General features: G+C 48.2%; 1 protein-coding gene and 1 long non-coding RNA gene across 3 annotated transcripts in view; both read left to right on the forward strand.

Moving 5' to 3' along the window:
• The window catches only part of LOC115070074, a 23,648-nt gene extending 7,177 nt beyond the window's left edge, over positions 1-16,471 (forward strand). The window contains exons 2-3 of the long non-coding RNA XR_003849277.1: positions 15,040-15,145; positions 16,125-16,471. This is a non-coding gene — a long non-coding RNA (uncharacterized LOC115070074). The remainder of the gene's footprint in view (positions 1-15,039; positions 15,146-16,124) is intronic.
• A 1,232-nt stretch (positions 16,472-17,703) lies between these two features.
• The window catches only part of Hid1 (HID1 domain containing), a 23,406-nt gene continuing 21,633 nt past the window's right edge, over positions 17,704-19,476 (forward strand). Inside the window, exon 1 of one of the 2 annotated variants that reach the window (XM_008831443.3) lies at positions 17,704-17,906. In XM_008831443.3, the coding sequence (XP_008829665.1) occupies positions 17,841-17,906 (66 nt within the window). In that variant the 5' untranslated portion in view covers positions 17,704-17,840. The remainder of the gene's footprint in view (positions 17,907-19,476) is intronic. The other variant, XM_008831442.2, reaches the window with a different exon arrangement.

The following is a 19,476-nucleotide window of genomic DNA, read 5'->3' on the forward strand; positions in this document are numbered from 1 at the left end:
CGCCCACGCGGGGCCTGGCGCTCCGCACGGTCCCGCCCAATTCGGGGGTCCCCGCGGAGGCGGGGGCGCGGGGCGGTGGCGGCACAAAGAGCCGAGGGGTGGGGACGGCAAAGCGGGACGACGGCCGGGCTGACCCGGACCCGCCGATGGGTGTGGGCCGTTAGGAAAGTAAGGGTGCCGCGGCGGTTGCCCCCTGCCCGCCTCCCGCCCGCGCAGTGCCCGGCCCGAGCCCAGACACCCGGAGCCGCCGCTGCATCTTGGCCCCGCCCACCAGCCGCTTCCCAGGCCGCCAGCTCCGCGGGGTGGGGCCTGTCGCTGCAGCCCAATCAGGAGGCGTATGCAAATTAAGGGGCGGGCCCTCCGTGGAGGACCTCCCTGGTGTCCTGGTCTGGGAGTTGCTGAATCAACCCCTCTTGTCCTTTCCTCCACGTCTGGCTCCAGCTCACGTCCATCTGTAATTATTTTGTTTACCTGTTGTCTGTCTTGGCTGTCCTGGAAGCAGGGTTTGTCTCTTGTCCACAGCGTGTTCTCACCTCGTGGAACCGGCTGACCCACTGATACACACACGGTGAACATTCTTTGAATGATATTAATCTACAATTACCTTTAAAGGCCTAGCATGGTGGCTCCCGCCTCTAATCACAGGACATGGGGAGGCTGAAGCAGGAGGACTGTCTTGTGTTTGGAGCCAGGATTATGTGTGCTACATAGTGTGATCCAGGCCAACCTAAGCTACAGTGTGAGAGCTTGTCTCTAAACTAAACTAAGATACTCTAAACATTACCTTAAAGAGACGAGGGGAAAAATAAGGCAGAGTGTAGCTCGTTCCTGTAATCCCATATCTGGGGGCTCCTGAGGCAGAGGTAGATGGATTCATGGTGGCTCACCCACCAGCTAGGTAGCCTACTTGGTGAGCTCCTGGCCAGTGAAAGATCCTGTCTCAAAAAAAAAAAAAAAAAAGATGGACAGCTCCTGAGAAACAGTACTGGAGGTTATCCCTGGCCTCTTCACACACATGCACACATGAACACACACCACACACACATCCTTTAAGAATTTGAGTGTTTAAAAGCCTGTAGTTGGAAACAGGTTAGAAGGAATGAAATTTGAGAGTGTGTTACTTGTATTCTAGGCCTTTCTCTTTAAAGTTCTGCTTCCCTTTTCTTTTTTTAAAAAAAATTATTTTTTGCCAGGTGTGGTGGCACTCACCTTTAATCCCAGCACCAGGAGGCAGAGGCAGGCAGATCTCTGTGAGTTCAAGGCCAGCCTGGTCTACATAGCGAGTTCCAGGCCAGCTGGGGCTATAGGGAGACCCTGTCTCAAAAAGGCAAAAAAAAAAATTTATTTTTATGTGTATGAGTGTTATGCCTGCATGAATGTAAAGGCACCTGTGTCATGCAGTGCCTGCGGAGGACAGAAGAGGGCATCGGATCCCCTGGAACTGGAGTTATGGATGGTTGTTAGCCACCATGTGGGTGCTGGGATTTGAATCCTATCTTTAGAACAGCCAGTGCTCTTAACCACTGAGACATCTCTTCAGGCCTGTTTCCCTTTTACTGAGACTCATGTCTTATATCCAATTACATCCTTTAAAGCCACAGTTTCACCTAGCCAAGCAATTTTTTTCCTCAGAGGAGTCTTCAGACTCAGCATTCAGGCACCAGCTTTGTTTGGATCCACCAAGTGTAAGCACTGTTGAGTCACTCTGAATATATATGTTGTAATATATCCTGCAAAGGACCTCCATCCAGAATACAGGGAAACCCTGTAAATCTATAGGGAAAAGGCATATGGCCAGGAGAAAAGTGTGTAAAAAAGCTTGACAATTCCCAAAAGAAATATCCTGTGACCCAGTCAACCTGTAACAAAGGGACTCAGTTTCTTTAGTCATGGGAAATGCAAATTAAATTCACAACAAGGCACCACTATGGCCACACTTGAGTTCTTAAATGTCCCTCAAGCCATGATTCTCAGGGTGGTGCTATTGGGAGGTATTAGAACTTTTGAGAGCTGGGGGTGGTGTCTTTAAGTCATTGGGGGTATGCTCTGATTGTGGAACCCTGTCTCCTTTCTTCCTCTCTTCTGATGACATGAGTGGTTTTGTACTACCACATGCTCCCACCATGATGGACTGACTCACCATAGTCTTTGCAACTGATTGAGCTGAGTCCTCCAAAACTGTGGGTCAAATTAACTTCTTAATTTGTGTGTTAGGTTTCTATCACTGTGACAAAATACACAGGATAAATCAACTTATAAGGAAAAAAGGTTTATTTTGGCTCAGGGTTTCGGTTTATTGTTGCTTAGCCCCCTTGCCTCTGGGCCTCTGGCAAGGCAGCACATCAGGATGGGAGTGCATAGTAGAAGACATTGATTGCCGTATGGCAATGAAAAAAAAAAAAACAGAGAGATAAATGGGCTAGGTTCCAGTACCCTCTTCAAAGGCATGCCTCCAGTGACCCAACTGCTTTCCACTAAATTCCATTTCCTAAAGGTTCCACCATTTCCCAATAGCACCACAGGCAGGTGACCAAGCACATGGGCTTCTGAGAAACTTGAGAATCGTACCAGTTGGTTATATCAGGTATGTGCATAGTGACAGAAAACTAACACCCCTGCTCACTCAGAAGAATGACTGAAACAATTTAAAAAATTAAATAGTATTTATTTTTTTAAATATGTTTTTTTATTTTATATGTATGAGTATATTGCCTGCATGTGTGTAAGTGTACCCATGTTGTGTGATACCCTCAGAGGTCAGAAGAGGGCATCAGATTCCCTGAAACTGGAGTTATGAATGATTGTTAGCTGCCATGTGGGTGCTGGGAATTGAACCAAGTCCTCTGCAAGTGCTCTTAACCACAGAGTCATCTCTCCAGCCTTAACAGTATTCATTTTAAAGAAAGGAAATAATCACCATTGCTCTCTGCTTCTGGAAGAAGTAACATTGGGGCAACCATCTTAGAAAAAACAGGCAAGATGGCTGAATGGGTAAAGGGGATTGCTGCCAAGCCTGATGACCTGAGTATGATCCCTGAAGTCCACATGGTAGAAGGAGAGAACTGACTCCTGCAAATTGTTCTTTGACCTCCACATGTGTGCCATGACATACTCATACCACCTAACACATAAAAAATAAATAAATGTGGTTCTTGTTTTGTTTCACTTTGTGTGTATGAGTGTATTTATTGCCTGCATGTATGTAAGTGTACCCATGTTATGCAGTGTCCTCAGAAGTCCAAAGAGGGCATTGGATTCCCTTGGAACTGGAGTTAAAGACAGTTCATAGCCGCCATGTGGGTGCTGGGAATTGAACCCAGGTCTTCTGCAAGAGCAGCCAGCACTCTTAACTACTAAGCATCTTGCCAGCTCCCTGTTTGGGGGGTCTTTTAAGACAGGGACTCACCGTGTAGCCCAGGCTGGCACAGAGTCTGCCTGCTTCTGCCTTCTGAGTGCTGGAACTACAGGCATCCATCATGAAGCCTGGCTGACAAATAAGGAAGAAAGGGAAGAGGGAGGGAGGGAGGGAGGGAGGGAAGAAGGAAGGAAGGAGGGAAGGAAGCAAGGAAGGAAGGAAGGAAGGAAGGAAACTGCTTGATAGGAACCATTGCAAGTGGAGTTATTGAGTTGGCTCGGCAGGTAGAAGCGTTGGCTGTGCAAGCCAGGAGACCTGAGACCTGGAATCTCCAGAATCCATAAAAAAATGGAAGGAAAGGGGGCTGGAGAGATGGCTCAGCAGCTAAGAGCACTGACTACTCTTGCAGAGGACCTGGGTTCAATTCCTAGCACCTCATGGCAGCTACAAACAGTCCTTAACTCTAGTTCCAGGGGAATCTGACCCCTCTTCTGACCTCTGCAGCATTGCAGGACATGGGTGCACTCACATACATGCAGGCAATACACTCATACACAAAATAAAATAAAATAAAATAAATGGAAGGAAATAACCAACTGGACAAAGTTATCTGCCTGTACCCAGGGCCACACACACACACAACAACAACAACAATAACAATAGTAACAATAATAGTTTAAAAAAAAAAAAAAGAAAAGAAAAAGGGCTGCTGCTGGTTGGAGTCCCAGGAAACTGGTCCTAGGATGTGATTAGCAATTATCCCACAAAGTCTATCAGGAAGTTGATTAGGGAGTGCTCACCAGGGAAGGTGAGGAAACAGGGTTGGGATGCAGGCCCTGCTTCCTCTAGAGCTCTGAATCAGGGAGACTCTTCTAAGCTTTTCAATTAGCAAAGGAGAGGAGGCCTTCATATCCCCCCACATGCACATATCAACCAGGTATTGGGGCAGGCACACCTGGGGAGACTTTATGACCCTGTCAACTGCAGTAGGTGGTCAACCAGCAGCTCTCTCAGCAGCTAGGGGAACAGGTACTGAGAAGAGCCCTGCTTGATGTATTAGAGCCTCCATTATGCAGATGAAAGTCCTATAATCTAGCAATTCTAGTTCTATAGGCACGCAACAGAAATATGCATGCATGCTAACCAAAAATTGATAATGTTCCAGCAGGGCTGAGATGTAGCTCAGTGGTAGAGCACTTGCCTATCATGCATGCACCAGGCCCTGGGTTTGAACACCTGGGACTGAAAAAGGAAAAGTTCCTAGCAGCACTGTTTATAATAGCTCACACTGGAAACAAACAAAATGCCCAGCAACACTTAAGAAATAAGGGTGGGCATAGCCGTCCATGCCTGTAATCCCAGCAACATTTGAGAGGCTGAGGAAGGAGCGTTCTATGAGTTCGAGGGCAGCCTGGACTGCAGAGTAAGACTGTCTCAGAAGAAAACCAAAACCAAAAAAAAACAGTTGATGAATAGAATGTGGTGAGGGCTGCAGAGTGGCTCAGTTGTTAATAGCACATACTGCTCCTGCAGAGGACCTGAGTTTGGTTCCTAGCACCTACATAGGGTGGTTCATAACCACCTGTAACTCCAATTCCAGGGGATCTGATATCCTCTTCTGGCCTCTGTGGGCACCTACATTCATGTGCACATAACTACACACAAACACACAAATATGTATGCGTAATTTAAAAATAAAACATCTTTTAAAAATTGGAATTATTTTTATTTTATGTGTATGAGTGTTTTGCCTGCATGTATATAAGTGTACCCCATGTCATGCAATGCCTGTGGAGGCCAGAAGAGGGCGGAAGATCCCCTGGAATTTGAGTTAGGATGGTTGTTAGCTGTCATGTGGGTGCTGGGAGCTGAGCCCAGGTCCTCTGCAAGAGCAGCCAGTAGTCGTAACTACTGAGTCATCTCTCCAGCCTCATAAAAAATAAAATAAATTTAAACAAAAAATAAACCTTTATGTAATGAAGTATATATAAACAGTACAAATTAAACATTTGGTAAAAGATGTTCCACACAAAGGGCAAATATTTGTGCTCATTCCTATTATTCTGTAACAAACTGTCTCAAACATAGAGGCTTCAAACAACATACATTTATTATCCTACAGCTTTTTTTTTTTTTTTTTGGTCTTTTTGAGACAGGGGCTCCCTGTAGCTCCAGTTGAACTGGAACTCACTATGTAGACCAGGCTGGCCTTGAACTCACAGAAATCTGCCTGCCTCTGCCTCCCGAGTGCTGGGATTAAAGGTGTGCGCCACCACGCCCGGCCTATTATCATATAGCTTTGTATGTTGGAAGTATGATTTGGATCTCTCTGGCTCAAGATATTGGCAGAGATGGATCCCTTCCAGAAATCAAGAGGGAGAATTTGTTTCCTTACTTCTTCTAGGATCTAGAGGTCGTCCACATTCCTTGGCTGGTGACTCAGTCCCCTTTCTTCAAAGCTAGTGACAAAAGGGTTGATTCCTTGTCACACTGCACTGTGCTGACTCTTCTGTCACTCTTATCTAGAGCTTTGTTATTTAAAAAATATTTATTATCTATTTGTTTATTATTGGGGGGGCACATGTGCCAGGATGCACATGTGGAGGTTAGAGAATAACTTTGTGGAATCAGTTCTCGCCTTCCATCTTTATTTGCGTTCTGGGAATTGAACTCAGGTTGTCAGGCTTTTGCTGCAAGCTCTTTTACCTGTGGAGTCATCTCACCGGCCTTTATTTGGACACTTGTAATGGTATTTGGCTCACCTGAACATTCCAAGATAATCTTCCTCTCTAGGTCCTTAGCTTAATCACATCTGCAAAATCTCTTCTGCTGTTTAAGGCAAAACACTCAAATGTTCTAGTTTGTTTCTCATTTGCTGTGACCAAACACTCTGACCAATACCAACTTGGGGAGGAAAGGGTTTATTTGGCTTATATCTCCTGGGTCACGGTTGATCAGCGAGCCCAAGGTAGGAACTCAGGGCAGAAACCTGGAGGCAGGAGCTGGAGCACAGGCCATGGAGGAACGCTGCTTACTGGCTTGCTCCCCTGGCCCATGTTCAGCCTGCTTTCTTATGCAACACAGGCCCACCTGCCCAGGGGTGGCACCACCCACAGTAGGCTGGGTCTTCCCATATCACTCAATAATCAAGGAAATTCCCCCACAGACACTGCCACAGGCCAGTCCAATGAAGGCAGTTCCCCAATTGAGGCTCCCTCAACCCAGGTGTGTCAAGTTGATACTAAAGCTATCCAGCACACTCAGAGAATCTGAGGTTTAGGATATGGACATCTTTGTGGGTCAAGGTTCTGCCTGTATTATTACTGTATGGTTTTATTTCTATGAAGCTCAAAACTAGCAAAAGTAATCAGAATAGTGTTTTGGCTCTGGGAAGATTTGTGGGAATGTCTGAGGATCGAGATTGATGGACTGACTGATTGATTGTGAGCTTGCTGTGTAGCCCTGGATGACCTGAAACTTACTATATAGTTCAGTCTGGCCTTAACATTCAGTGATCCTCCTGCTTGTCTCCTAAGTACTGACTATCTTTTTATTTTTATTTTTGTTTGTTTGTTTCCTAGGCTGTCCTTCAATATACTATATAGCGGAGGATGACCTTGAACTCCTTATTCTCTAGTCTTTACCTCCCAAGTGCTGGGATTACAGGATGAACTGCTGTACCTAGCCTCTTTAATCTTTAAAACTTCATTAATTTTTATTTATTTATTTATTTATTTTAATTTTATGTGTATGAATGTTTAGGTTGCATATATCAAAGTGCACCATCTGCATGCAGTGCCTGTGGAGGTCAGAAGAGGGCATTGGATCCTATAGATTGGGAATTACAGCCTGTTGTGAACTGACATGTGGATGCTGGAAATCAAACCTGGGTCTTCTTCAAGAGCAGCAAGTGCCCTTCACTGCTGAGCCATCTCTCCAGTCCCCAAGCTTAGCTGTTTTAAACTATAAAGCATAGCAGTATTAAGCACATTCATAATTCTGTTTGGGATCACTACCATCTCCTGAACACTTTTCTTCTTGTAAAACTGGAACTGTGTTTATTACTCACTGCAAGTTGGGAGTATTTTAGTTGCCGATCCAGGTGCTGTTGCACTGGTGTTCATTTTATGGAAATTAGGAATCTACCTGAACATTTAATATGCATGAATATTTCTGAAGATATTTTATTCAACAAAATAGTTTACTTAAGAAGAAAAAAAGTAGGTCATGGTGGTGCGTGCCTGAAATCCCAGCACTTGGGAGGCTAAGGTAGGAGGATCACTAGAAATTTGAGGCCAGCTTAGTCTACATAGTGAGTCCCAGGCCACCCAGAAAACCCCATTTCAAAAAGAAAACAAAACGTTTGAGGCAGTCTTCAGCAATAGGGGAGGAGGAGGAGGAGGAGGAGGAGGAGGAGAAGGAGGAGGAGGAGGGAGTAAGAAGAGAAGGAAGAGGAAGAGGAGAAGGAAGAGGAGGAGGAAAAAGAGGAGAAGGAAGATGGGGAGAACGAGGATGAAATGGAGGAGGAGGAGGAAGAAAACATCCAATGGCTGAAATACTGGCAATTGCTGCTCTTGCGTATCTGTCATTCTAGTGACAGACAGAAAATATAAATGATTACAAACTACATTGTGTGCTATGAAAGAAGTTCACGGGTTGTTGAGAGTTTGGGAGGTGACTTTGATCCAGCATCCAGAGGGGGTCCCTTTCAGAAGGTGATGGCTAAGCTGATACATAAATGATGAGGTGGCATCAGCCATGCCCTACTCTTCAGGAGAATATTCTAGGTACAGGAGACAGCAAATGACCTTGGCACTCAAGGCACAAAAGAGTTTGAATGACAGTAGGAACTGAAGAAAGCCCAGCAAGGTTGGAGTGGAGTGAGCCAAGGCATGAAGTTGGAGTTAAGACCATAGAAACTAGTGAAAGTTTTTTTCGTAAGTGGACAAAGTGAATCAATAAAAAAGCTTTTTATTTTCATTTGTGAAATGGCAATGTGAGGAGCTGGAGAGGTAACTCAGTGGTTGAGAGCACTGGCTGCTCTTGCAGAGGACCGGGTTTGATTACCAGCATCTACATGGCAGCTAACAACCATCCATAACTTCAATTCCTGGGATCCGATGCCCTCTTCTGACTTCCGAGGGTGTTGCATGACACAGGTGCACTTATGAACATGCAGGCAATACACTCATACACATAAAATAATAAATAAAATATTAAAAAATAGCACTCAGATAACTTTGGAGCATGGGATTGCAGAGGGGAAGGCGGATAAACATGGAGGCTTTTGCAGTAGTCTCCAAGGGGAATTAATGGGATGGGTGAGGCTGTGAGAGGGAAAGAGGAGATACATGGTAGTGGCGTGGCGCGGAGCTAAGAGGCGTAGATGAATTGATTGAGCAGCAGAGTGACGTCACAGACTTTTAGCTCCAGTAATTCTGTGGTGGTGATGTTATTCTTTGAGATGAGTCTAGGGAACACACAAGTTGAAGAACTGAGTTCTAGAAGGATCTAGTCAAGGACCCAAACCCATTGAGTAGTGACAGATTCAGTCTTCCCCCATCAGCTGTCCAGCTTCCCATCATGTGTTCATCCTTCAGGTGAATGGGAAGGTACCCACAGGAGCCAGAGCTGCCCTGGGGAACATAGGAAGTACCAGAGGCAAGCAAGGCCTGAGTACCATGTTTGGGAGTGGTCACCTCAGTTTCCCAAGCCTGGGTGGTAAGGATGCTAATGGAGTTCTCTCTTGTTAGAGCAATTAAAGACAGACCTCAAATGTGAAGATTTATCTTTACCCCTTGGTGCTAAGGATGCTTTTGGTGATGACTTAAATGACCCCTGTGCTTGAAAGTCATCCAGCTTCTGGTCATCTCACAGTTTTTAGTCTTGTCCACATTGGCCAAGCCCTTGGCATGGCCCAAATGTGTTGCTTTCCAAAGGTAGGGATGTCACATGTCAGTCAGTGGGGATGGGTCATCTTCTGGCATCTGTTCTTTCAAACATGCTGCCAACAGAAGAAAGTTGGAGTCTCAACACACATTCCAAGAGGCTGGCATAAGGGTGGGGCTGAAGATGGGCAACCGGCCTAGCTAAGTGTAGAGCCTCTGGGACCCATCTGCAGGACACAGAAGGTGCATGCCCAGAAGCCCGAGATGTGAGCTAGCTGAGAGTGCGTGCTGTGTGTCAAGTCTGTGTTGGGTCATTGCCTACTTCCGCTCAGAGGCTTCAGGCTCCTGGCTGGGTGGGGGTGTGGGCACTTCCTGTTCTAAAGAGTCCATAAAACCTTCCAAGAAGGCAGTTCCTCAATCTCCCTTAGTTTCCAGCCAATAGGCCCAGGGAGCCATTTCAGTTTTGTCCCTGTATAGTCAAAGCCAGGTGGATAACAGTGACCAAGTTGGGATAAATAAACCACCTGCCCTGGATAAACCTCTAAGATTTGTAACTCATATTTGGGTGAGAAAAACCAACCCCCTGAGGCATCAACGTCCTAGAGATGCAACCCAGATCCTGAGGATGGGAACTCAGATCCTGAGGATGGGAGCCCGGATCCTGAGGATGGGAACTCAGATCCTGAGGATGGGAACTCAGATCCTGGGGATGGGAACTCAGATCCTGAGGATGGGAACCCAGATCCTGGGGATGGGAAACCAGATCCTGAGGATGGGAGCCCGGATCCTGAGGATGGGAACTCAGATCCTGAGGATGGGAACTCAGATCCTGGGGATGGGAACCCAGCCCAGATCCTGAGGATGGGAACTCAGATCCTGAGGATGGGAGCCCGGATCCTGAGGATGGGAACTCAGATCCTGAGGATGGGAACTCAGATCCTGGGGATGGGAACCCTGATCCTGAGGATGGGAACTCAGATTTTGGGAATGGGAGTCCAGATCCTGAAGATGTGAACCCAGATCCTGGGGATGTGAGCCCAGATCCTGACTGCGGGTGGACCGCGATGCTGCGATGCTGCGTGCAGAGGGAAGGTCTTGCCTTTCAGCACAGCTTTGATGCAGAAGCAGGAGTGAGGCTGGAAAGCCGATCTGACAACTTGGCACTCACAGTCGCCACTGCCTCTCGTCCTCCACCTCCGCGTCCAACCCAGCACAGCCGGCCGGAAATGACGGCGAGCACGCGGGCAGCGCTGACGTGGGCAGGTCCCCGCCGCTCCCAGTCACACCAGTCTCCCTGGGAGAGGGGGAGGGCGCCTCATCCGCATCCCTGTGGCCTCTCTGCCTGCAGACTCATATACTACACACCTTGGATTGAAGCGAGAGGGTCAGGAAACACTAGGAATCCTTCCCTCAGATTCCCCACCATCCCTGCAAGTGTCCCTCCCTCTCTGTCCCCAGACCGAGTCATTCTAATAAGAGGGACAAATGGCACTGAATGATTTCCTCCCATCTGTCCTTTCTACCAGTATGAGGTCAGTGCCTGGCAGAGTAAGGCACTCCATAATCTGAATGAGTGAGGTCATTTGGTGTCCTTCCCTGCCCCCGATCTGAGTTTGTCACAAACTGTCAGTTCTGAGAGGGGGAATTGTTGCAGTTTCTCACAGTCCTTCTGGGCAGGAAGTGTTTACCTTAGATTCTTACAGCTCAAACCCTACAGGCCTTGAGTGGAGTGACCTTTAGGTTGACAGTATCAGCCCTCAGTTTGTTAAGAGAATTCCAAAAGTTAGTGCAAGCCAAGTGCTTAGAACCAAGACTGGGCCACGAGTAACCAACCAGAACTATCCTGTTTACTATTGGCATCTTATTACAAGGTCTACATCGATCTGTCTGTTTCTTTGAGACAGGGTCCCATGTATCCTGGGCTAGCCTCAAACTGTAGCCAAGGATGACCTTGAACTTCTGATCTTTGCATTTCATATCTCCCCAGTGCTGGGATTATAGGCATATATCACCACTTCTGATGTATGCAGTGCTGGGGGCTGAATCCAGGGCTTCATGCATGCTAGGCAAGCACTGTACAACTGAGCTATATCCCCATCCTGTTTTGTTTTGTTTTGTTTCAAGATAGGGTTTCATCTGGCACAGGCTGTCTTCCAACTCAGTATGGAGCTGAGGAAGATCTTGAACTCCTAATCCTCTGTCTTTACCTCCTAGGGGCTAGGATGATAGGTGTGTGCCACTGTGCCCTGTTACCTGATACACTATTTATTCTGGGAAGCAGATCTTGGCCCCACATCACCTCTTCTCTGGTTAGATTCTTGAGGCAGCTGGCTGGGGAGGCCTGTGCCTGAACCTTATCTTTCTGACTGGGGAGGCAAGTGAAATACCAGGTCTTGGGATTCCAGCGGAAAGACCATGGCTGTTCAGAAAGCCAGGTGTTGCCGTTCTCTCTCTTTTGGACAAGCACTTGCTGTGCACTAACATAAGAACTGGAGACACAGGGAACAAGACAGATGCGGTTCCTACTCAAGCAAAGCTTCAGTTTCAAAGTAGAGACAGGCATAAAACAAATAAAAAGGCAGAAGTATTGAAAATGGTAGTGAGATGGTGGTACATGCCCATAACCCCAGTACTTGGGAGGCTGAGGTGGGAGGATTACTGTGAGTTCCAGATCAGCCTGGGCTACTCAGTAAGACTGTTTAAAAAACAGGCCAGGGGCTGGAGAGATGGCTCAGTGGTTAAGAACACTGACGGTTCTTGCAGAAGACCCAGGTTTGAATCCCAGCACCTACAGGGCAGCTAACAACTGTCCATAATTCCAGTTCCAGGGATCCGACAGCCTCTTCTGCCCTCTGTGGGCATTGCAGGACATGGGTGTACTTACCTACAATGTAGGTATGACACTCATGCACATAAAACAAAAATAATAAATAAAATATTAAAAAAAAAACAGGCCGGGCATGGTGGTGCATGCCTTTAGTCCCAGCACTTGGGAGGCAGAAGCAGGTAAATCTCTGTGAGACTGAGATCAGCTTGGTCTACATAGTGAGTAGCTAGGGCTACAGGAGACCTACCTCACAAAAGAAAGGAAAAGAGAAGAGAAAAGAAAAACCTAAAAATAAATAAATAGGGGCTGGAGAGATGGCTCAGTGGTTAAGAGTACTGGCTGCTCTTGCAGAGAACTTGGGTTCAGTTCCCACCACCAACATGGCAGCTAACAACCACCTGTAACTTCAGTTCCAGGGGATCTGACGCCCTCTTCTGGCCTCCGGGGGCATTGAATGCATGTGATGCACTTAGAGGGTGGTGGTACATGCCTTGAATCCCAGCACTTGGGAGGCAGAGGCAGGCAGATCTCTGTGAGTTCAAGGCCAGCCTGGTCTACATGGTGAGTTCCAGGGCAGCTGGGGCTACAGGGAGACCCTGTCTCAAAAAAGCCAAAAAATAAAATAGTAAAATAAAAATAAATGAATTAAAAAACCTTTAAAAATAAATATATAGGGGGCTGGAAAGATGGCTCAGCAGTAAAGAGCACTGGCTGCTCTTGCAGAGGACCCGGGTTCAGTTCCCAGCACCCACATGGCAGTTAACAACCATCCATAACTTCCATGGGATTCGACGCCCTCTTCTGACCTTCTGACTGCATGACATGGCTACACTCACATACATGCAAGCAATACACTCATACACAAAAAATAGAAATAATAATAAATAAAATATTTTTAAAAGTTAGATAAACTACTAAATTTGTTGTCCTTTCATGGACAGGTACGATCTAGGTACCCTGTCCCCTTTCCTGGAATCCAGTGGTCTTATGACTACTGGCCAATGCAATTAACGTGTAAGTAGTTTGTAAATTCTTTACCCACTAGGACTGAAGGGCCATGCAGTTCTCCCTGGTTCTCTGGGAACACTGTCCTTTGTACATATATTTTGGGATGCTCCTTCTCAGCTTGGTGTCCTTGCTGCAAGGGCCCTTGCTGTGGGTCTACTTTATTGTTAGACCCAACTGAATCCAGCCTTTGAAGTTCTTCCAGCCCAGGAGCCAGGTGCATGCAGGAAGCAGCCCCCAGATAGTTCTAGCCCCCAGCTGTTCTGAGTCAACACTGCCCCAGCCATTCTAATCTTCCCAGCTGAGATTCAGACATCAAGAAGCAGAGACCAGCAGCGGTTTGTCTGCATCGCAATTGGATCGCTAACCCAGGGAATTTATGAAGTAAAAATGGTTGCTGTATTACATCATTTGGTGGGGAGGTTGATTCATGGTGATACTCCCTAAAATGCTCATTAGACTGAAAACCAAGTTCCAGGTTTCAAATGCATCTTCATCTACATCCTACCTGTCACTGCCTTGTTCATCCCTATCAACACCTACCTCCCTGCTTCCTCTCTGTGTTCAGGTTACTTTGTCTCTCTTGCCTCAGCCAGGACAACTCCCTAAGACCTAATATCATCTGATGACATCATTCCTCTACTTTAAAGGCTTTTTTTTTTTTTTTTTGCCTTTTTGAGACAGGGTCTCCCTGTAGCCCCAGCTGGCCTGGAACTCACTATGTAGACCAGGCTGGCCTTGAGCTCACAGAGATCCGCAGGCCTCTGCCTCCTGAGTGCTGGGATTAAAGGCGTGCGCCACCACGCCCGGCCCTACTTTAAAGGCTTTTTATTGGTCATGGAATAAGATTAAAGCTTCTTATCAGGTTGTATGTAGCCCTTTATGGTTTGCTCACGATCTGTGTCTTAAACTTTTATCTCTCTTCACGCTCTATATTTCCTCCCACCAGATGTTTCTGATCCCAGGATGTGTGCTAGGCTCAGTATGATCTGGGCCATCCTTCTGCTTTCTCTCTCTAATAACTGGATGCTGGAAACTTTTGCATTTACCTGTGTGGCTTTCTTTCCATCTCCTCTACTCTGCTCCACACCTGGCTGGCTGAGCTTTCCTGGGTTCCATCAGTGGGCCCCTTCTTCTCTTGCTTTCTGTGAGTCTACTTGATGGGCAGGAAGTTGGAGGAAAAAGGCGTGAAGTGCGGTGCCTGTTCCATCTTTCCCTCTCTTCAGACAACATTATCTGTTGGACTTCTCCCATGGTGGGCTCCCTTTCTCTGGGTTCTGGCAACCGTTCCTTTCCTTGCCCTTGGGGGCCTCAGCAACCTATTGCTTCTAGCCCCACAATGCTTTCCATGAATAGCCTCTTGAGTAATTGCTCTTTGTCTACGCTGAGTGTCTCACCTGTTTCCAGTTGGGGCCCTGACTGATATGCTCAGTTATCCTCTGAGTTTCCCTACTCTGTCCAGTTTTTCCTTACCTGTTTCCACTAGAGCACTGGGCAGACATCTACTTTCAACCATAGCTCTCTAGCTTATATTGTTACCCTTTGTGCCCTGTTCTCTTGGCAGCATGAATTTGCCGTCATAGCTTAGGCCCTAGCCTCTCCAGTGGTATTTGATACTTAGCAGGTGCTGAGTCAATGTTTGTTGGATGCGTGATGGTTGAGCTCAGAGAAAGGGCTCCAAGGAGGGCCATGGGAGCCATATACCAGCAAGTCTTTTATGCTGGGCACAAAATGAGGGTATGGTATGCTTTGTTATAGCCAAGGATCTGCTGGGGGTGGGGGGTTGTCACATTGATAAGGGAGAAGTGATTTTTTATGTGTTCAAAAATTCTGTTTTATTTAGTGATAATACATTCATGCACACAGATTTTTCTTTAAATGTTTACTATAAAAGTTTTCACATATTCACAATAATAGTCTATAATTTAATTGCTACCACAGCTTTTTTTTCTTTATTTTTGCAGGACTCAGGATGAAACCCAGGACCTCATGCATGCTAAGCAAGGAGTCTACCAATGGAGCTACATACCTAACCCATTTTCCTTCTTTTTTAAAGTCAAGTTTATTGAGGTGCAATTTACATACTGTAAAGTTCACTCTCTTTAGGCATGGAGTTATGTGAACAATCAAACAGAAGGTTTTCATTGCCCTACAAAGTTCCCTCATTCCTTTTCTCAGTCCATTCATTCCACTTCTAGCCCATGGCAACCGCTGATCTGTTTTCTGTTCCTACAGTCCTGCTGTTTCCAGAATGTCTATAAATGATAATACAGTGCATTATAGCTGGGAAGGGTGGCTCACACCTGTTATCCCAACACTAGGGAGGCAGAGGCAGGCGGATCAGAAGTTCAAGGCCAGATTCAGCTACATAAGGAGTTTGAATCAATCCTGGTCTACAAGAGACCCTGAAAACAAACAAAAACATTTCCTTTCAGTTAATAGCTGATCCCACTAACCAACTGAGCTACAGTGGCAGATTAACTTCTTGTTATCTAAGGACAAGCTGGAGAGTTTGGTGGCCTGATTCTGGGGCTCCCCTCAGAGGCCACAGTCCAGTGGCATTGTTGCAGCGTGCTCTGGTCCACAGAGTGTCTACAGAAATTTGAGAGTTTTGGGTTTTTTGCTTGTTTTGTTTTGTTTTTGGTCATTTTGAGACAGGGTCTCCCTATAGCCACAGCCGGCCTAGATCACTATGGATACCAGACTGGCCTTGAACTCAGAGAGATCCGCCTGCCTCTGCCTCCCAAGTGCTGGGACTAAAAGGCATGCTCAGCTGAGAGTTTTTAATATCATTATGACCTGGCCTGGATTTGAGTGCCTCATAGAATGAACTAGATTTTTTTAATGCCAAATTAAGAAACTATTCAGTAATTATCTTGGGAGTGATAACAAAAAAACCCAAGCTGGGATATTGTCCAAGGCAGGGACAGCGCATCTCTGGAGAAAAGCTAGAGCTCCCCAATGCTTGTGACCTGTTCGGTGAAATGGTGACACACCTGCCCCCTCCTGCATCTGCCTTGATGATACACTTCTCATTTTTCAACTGCAGGGCTCCTGCTTGAACTAAACATCACCTCATTTGGAAGCATCCTGGAAGCCTCCAGGCATAGGAAGCAAGATGATGCTGTGCAAAAAGTGTTGCCTATTGTGGGACCTGGACTTAGTCTGCTGCTGCTTCTTTGTTCCAGGTTGGCCTCAAATACATCAAGTATCCAAGGATGACGAGGAACTTCTCATCTTCCTGCCTCCACCTCCCAAGTACAGGTGTATGCCACTATAACCATTTATTATAACCAGTTTAACAATTAAGAGTTCTTGCCTGGCCTGCACAAAACTGAGTTCAATCCCCAGCACTTCATAAAACCAAGCATGGTGGTGGTGGTGCACACCTCTAATCCTGGCACTTGTGAGGTGGATCAAAAGTTCAAATTTGGAGGGCTGGAGAGATGGCTCAGAGATTAAGAGTACTGGCTACTCTTGCAGAGGACCAGGGTTCAATTCCCAGCACCCGCACTGGCAGCTAACAACTGTCCATACCAACTGTCCAACCACCAGGCAATACGCTCATACACATAAAATAAAAATAGTAAATAAAATTTTTAAAAGTTTAAAGTTGGCCGGATGTGGTGGTACACGCCTTTAATCCCAGCACTGGGGAGGCAGAGGCAGGTGGATCTCTGTGAGTTCGAGGCCAGCCTGGTCTCCATAGCGAATCCAGGCCAGCTAGGGCTATATGGAGACCCTGTCTCAAAAAGACCAAAAAAAAAATATTAAAAAGTTTAAAGTTATACTCAAATACACAGGGAGTTTGAGGTCAGTCTAGGATAGATAAACTCTGTGAGTTTGAGGCCAGCCTGCCTGGTCTACATAGCGAGTTCCAGGCACACTGGGGCTACAGGGAGACCATGTCTCAAAAAAAAAAAAAAAAAAAGGATTCTCAGGGAAGGTCAGGGGGGCAGATAAGGGTGGAGACCCGAGGGTCAAGGTGCAAAGCTTCTTTCCCGGAGCGGAGGCACTGAGTCAGCCCTTCCTCCCACTGCAGCAAGGGCTGAGCCTTTAGCTGGACACGTGGACTAACAAGTCAGAAAGAGGAACCAAGAGAATCAATGCTCAGGAGAAAAAAAAAAAAAAAGGATTCTCAGGGAAGTCAGGGGGGCAGATAAGGGTGGAGACCCGAGGGATATCCCTCTTCCATCAAGGTGCAAAGCTTCTTTCCCGGAGCGGAGACACTGAGTCAGCCCTTCCTCCCACTGCAGCAAGGGCTGAGCCTTTAGCTGGACACGTGGACTAACAAGTCAGAAAGAGGAACCAAGAGAATCAATGCTCAGGAGAAAAAAAAATAATAATGGGAAGATTGATTGGAAAAGGAGGAAACTAAGGGCCCAGAGATGGAGCAGGGATGAAGGATGAAGGTGGGGGCGGGGACGAGGTGCCAGAGGGTTTCGGGTCTTGGGGACTGAGTGACAGCGAGGGAGATGGAGCGGGGACAGCGCTCGGATGCAGAAGGACGGACCGGGGCACCCAGTTCTCACCCAGTGGGGACTTCCGAGGCCTCTCCCGCCGCTCAGGCGGCAGGTGCAGGGGCGCGGCTTCGTGGGGGCGGGTCTAAGGGAGGAGCCCCGGGGGCGGGGCCGACGCCGCGCAGCAGGCGGAGTTCGCAGCTCGGCTACAACGAGAGCCGCGGGGGCCGCGGAGCTGGAGCCAGAGGAGCCAGAACCCGCTCGAGAGTCGGAGCGGCGGACCGGCTGGAGCCGGCTCCATCGATATGGGGTCAGCAGACTCCAAGCTGAACTTCCGGAAGGCGGTGATCCAGCTGACCACGAAGACGCAGGTGCGCCGGGGGGACCCCAACCTCTCCATCCACCTGCCTGGCTGGGGGTTGGGCAGGGCCGGGGCTGGGTGAACTTGGTTCGCTGAGGATGGGTGACCGACTGGTCCAGAGGGTGATGCTGAGGCCAGCGTGGGAACGGGACCCTTTCTCTTCTACCTCGGGGCTCCATCCTCGGTCCTGGGAGCCCACCCTACTCTCCTATCCCGGGAACACCTCTCCCCGCCGCTGCCGCTGCCACCTTAGGCTGACGTGTGCCTACCCCGAGCCGGTGACAACGCTATCCGCCCCCTGTCCCGCCACCCCCCTGCCCCACAGCCTCGCATCGTCAGCCTGTCCCTGCTCCCACCTCCCTATCCGTCTTTCCATTCTCTTCCCTGCCCCTCGGTGTCCACGGGTCCTGGACACACAGCCTCGGCTGACTCAATGCAAACAAAGCCTGGCGGGCGCCTGCCCAGGTTGGGGAAAACAGCTGGTGCTCAGCGATGGCAGCAGTAGCGGCCTCGCTGGGCCCTGGTCGATGCCTGCAGGGCAGGGAAGGCCCGGGTCTTCCTGGGAGCACGCAGTGTGGCAGATAGCTGCAGCCTGGTGAAGGGATCTGTCCTCAGGTCGAGGGAGCCCAGATCTCCAGCTGGGGCGTCCCCAGGCACTGGGGGAAGGGATGGCAGTGTTTTCTGGTACCCTCTGCTCTCTTATTCAGGGATGAGGAGGGACTCCTAGGACTGTCCTTGGTCTTCAGCCTAACCCAGGCTTGCACATTCTCCCCTGAGTCCACAAGTGACAGCATAGCCTTCTCCTATCCTCAGTACTTGGCCCCAGCAAGTCTGCCTCCCCTCCCAACCCGCTCTCCTCACCTCCTGAACCAGGCCACTCTGGTCATGCAGATGCCCAACCATGCCACCACAGGGCCCTCACTGTCAAGGGGGCTCAGGACCTCCTGCTTTCTGTTGTTCCCAGGGCTCTCTCTTTCTCTTGGCCAGTGTGAGTGAAATCAGGGGAGCCATCTCCCCACAGCCAACTAGTGACAGACTCAGCAAGCAGACCTCTGCTCCTCACCCTAAAAAGGTCAAGGGTTGAACAAATGCCCAGGGCATCTGGAGAGCCCAGCTCCATCTGAAAGGCACTTGATGGAAAACAGACCTGCTTCTCTCTGTTCCCCATGGTTTGTTCTGGAACCTTGAGGATGAGGCTGTAGGTCTGTAGGTGGCAGAGAAGGGTGGCATGTGGGCCTGCCTCTCCGTGTGGGGGTGATAGGGAGGAAGGAAGGAGGCTCCCATGTTTACCTGTCTGGGGAGGAGACTCCTTGCTGGAGGAAGGTGCAGTGGGCTCAGCAGGTCCTTTGCCAGGCCAGCCACATGAGCTAGGCCAGATGCAAAAAGGTCTTCAGTGACTAGCTCAGGCCCCTGTCCCTGAATACTGCATCCCTCTCTTTCCCTGGCTGAGATGATCTGTTCTGCCTCCTAGCAAGGACAGTGAGTAGCTTGGATCAAGACCTAGAGTAGACTAGAGATCTAGTCTGGGCTCCCTCCTCCTCCTCCTCTTCCTCCTCCTCCTCCTCCTCCTCCTCCTCCTC

Source organism: Nannospalax galili, unplaced genomic scaffold (genome assembly GCF_000622305.1).
Source record: "Nannospalax galili isolate Female #2095 unplaced genomic scaffold, S.galili_v1.0 scaffold634, whole genome shotgun sequence".
NCBI lineage: Eukaryota > Metazoa > Chordata > Mammalia > Rodentia > Spalacidae > Nannospalax > Nannospalax galili.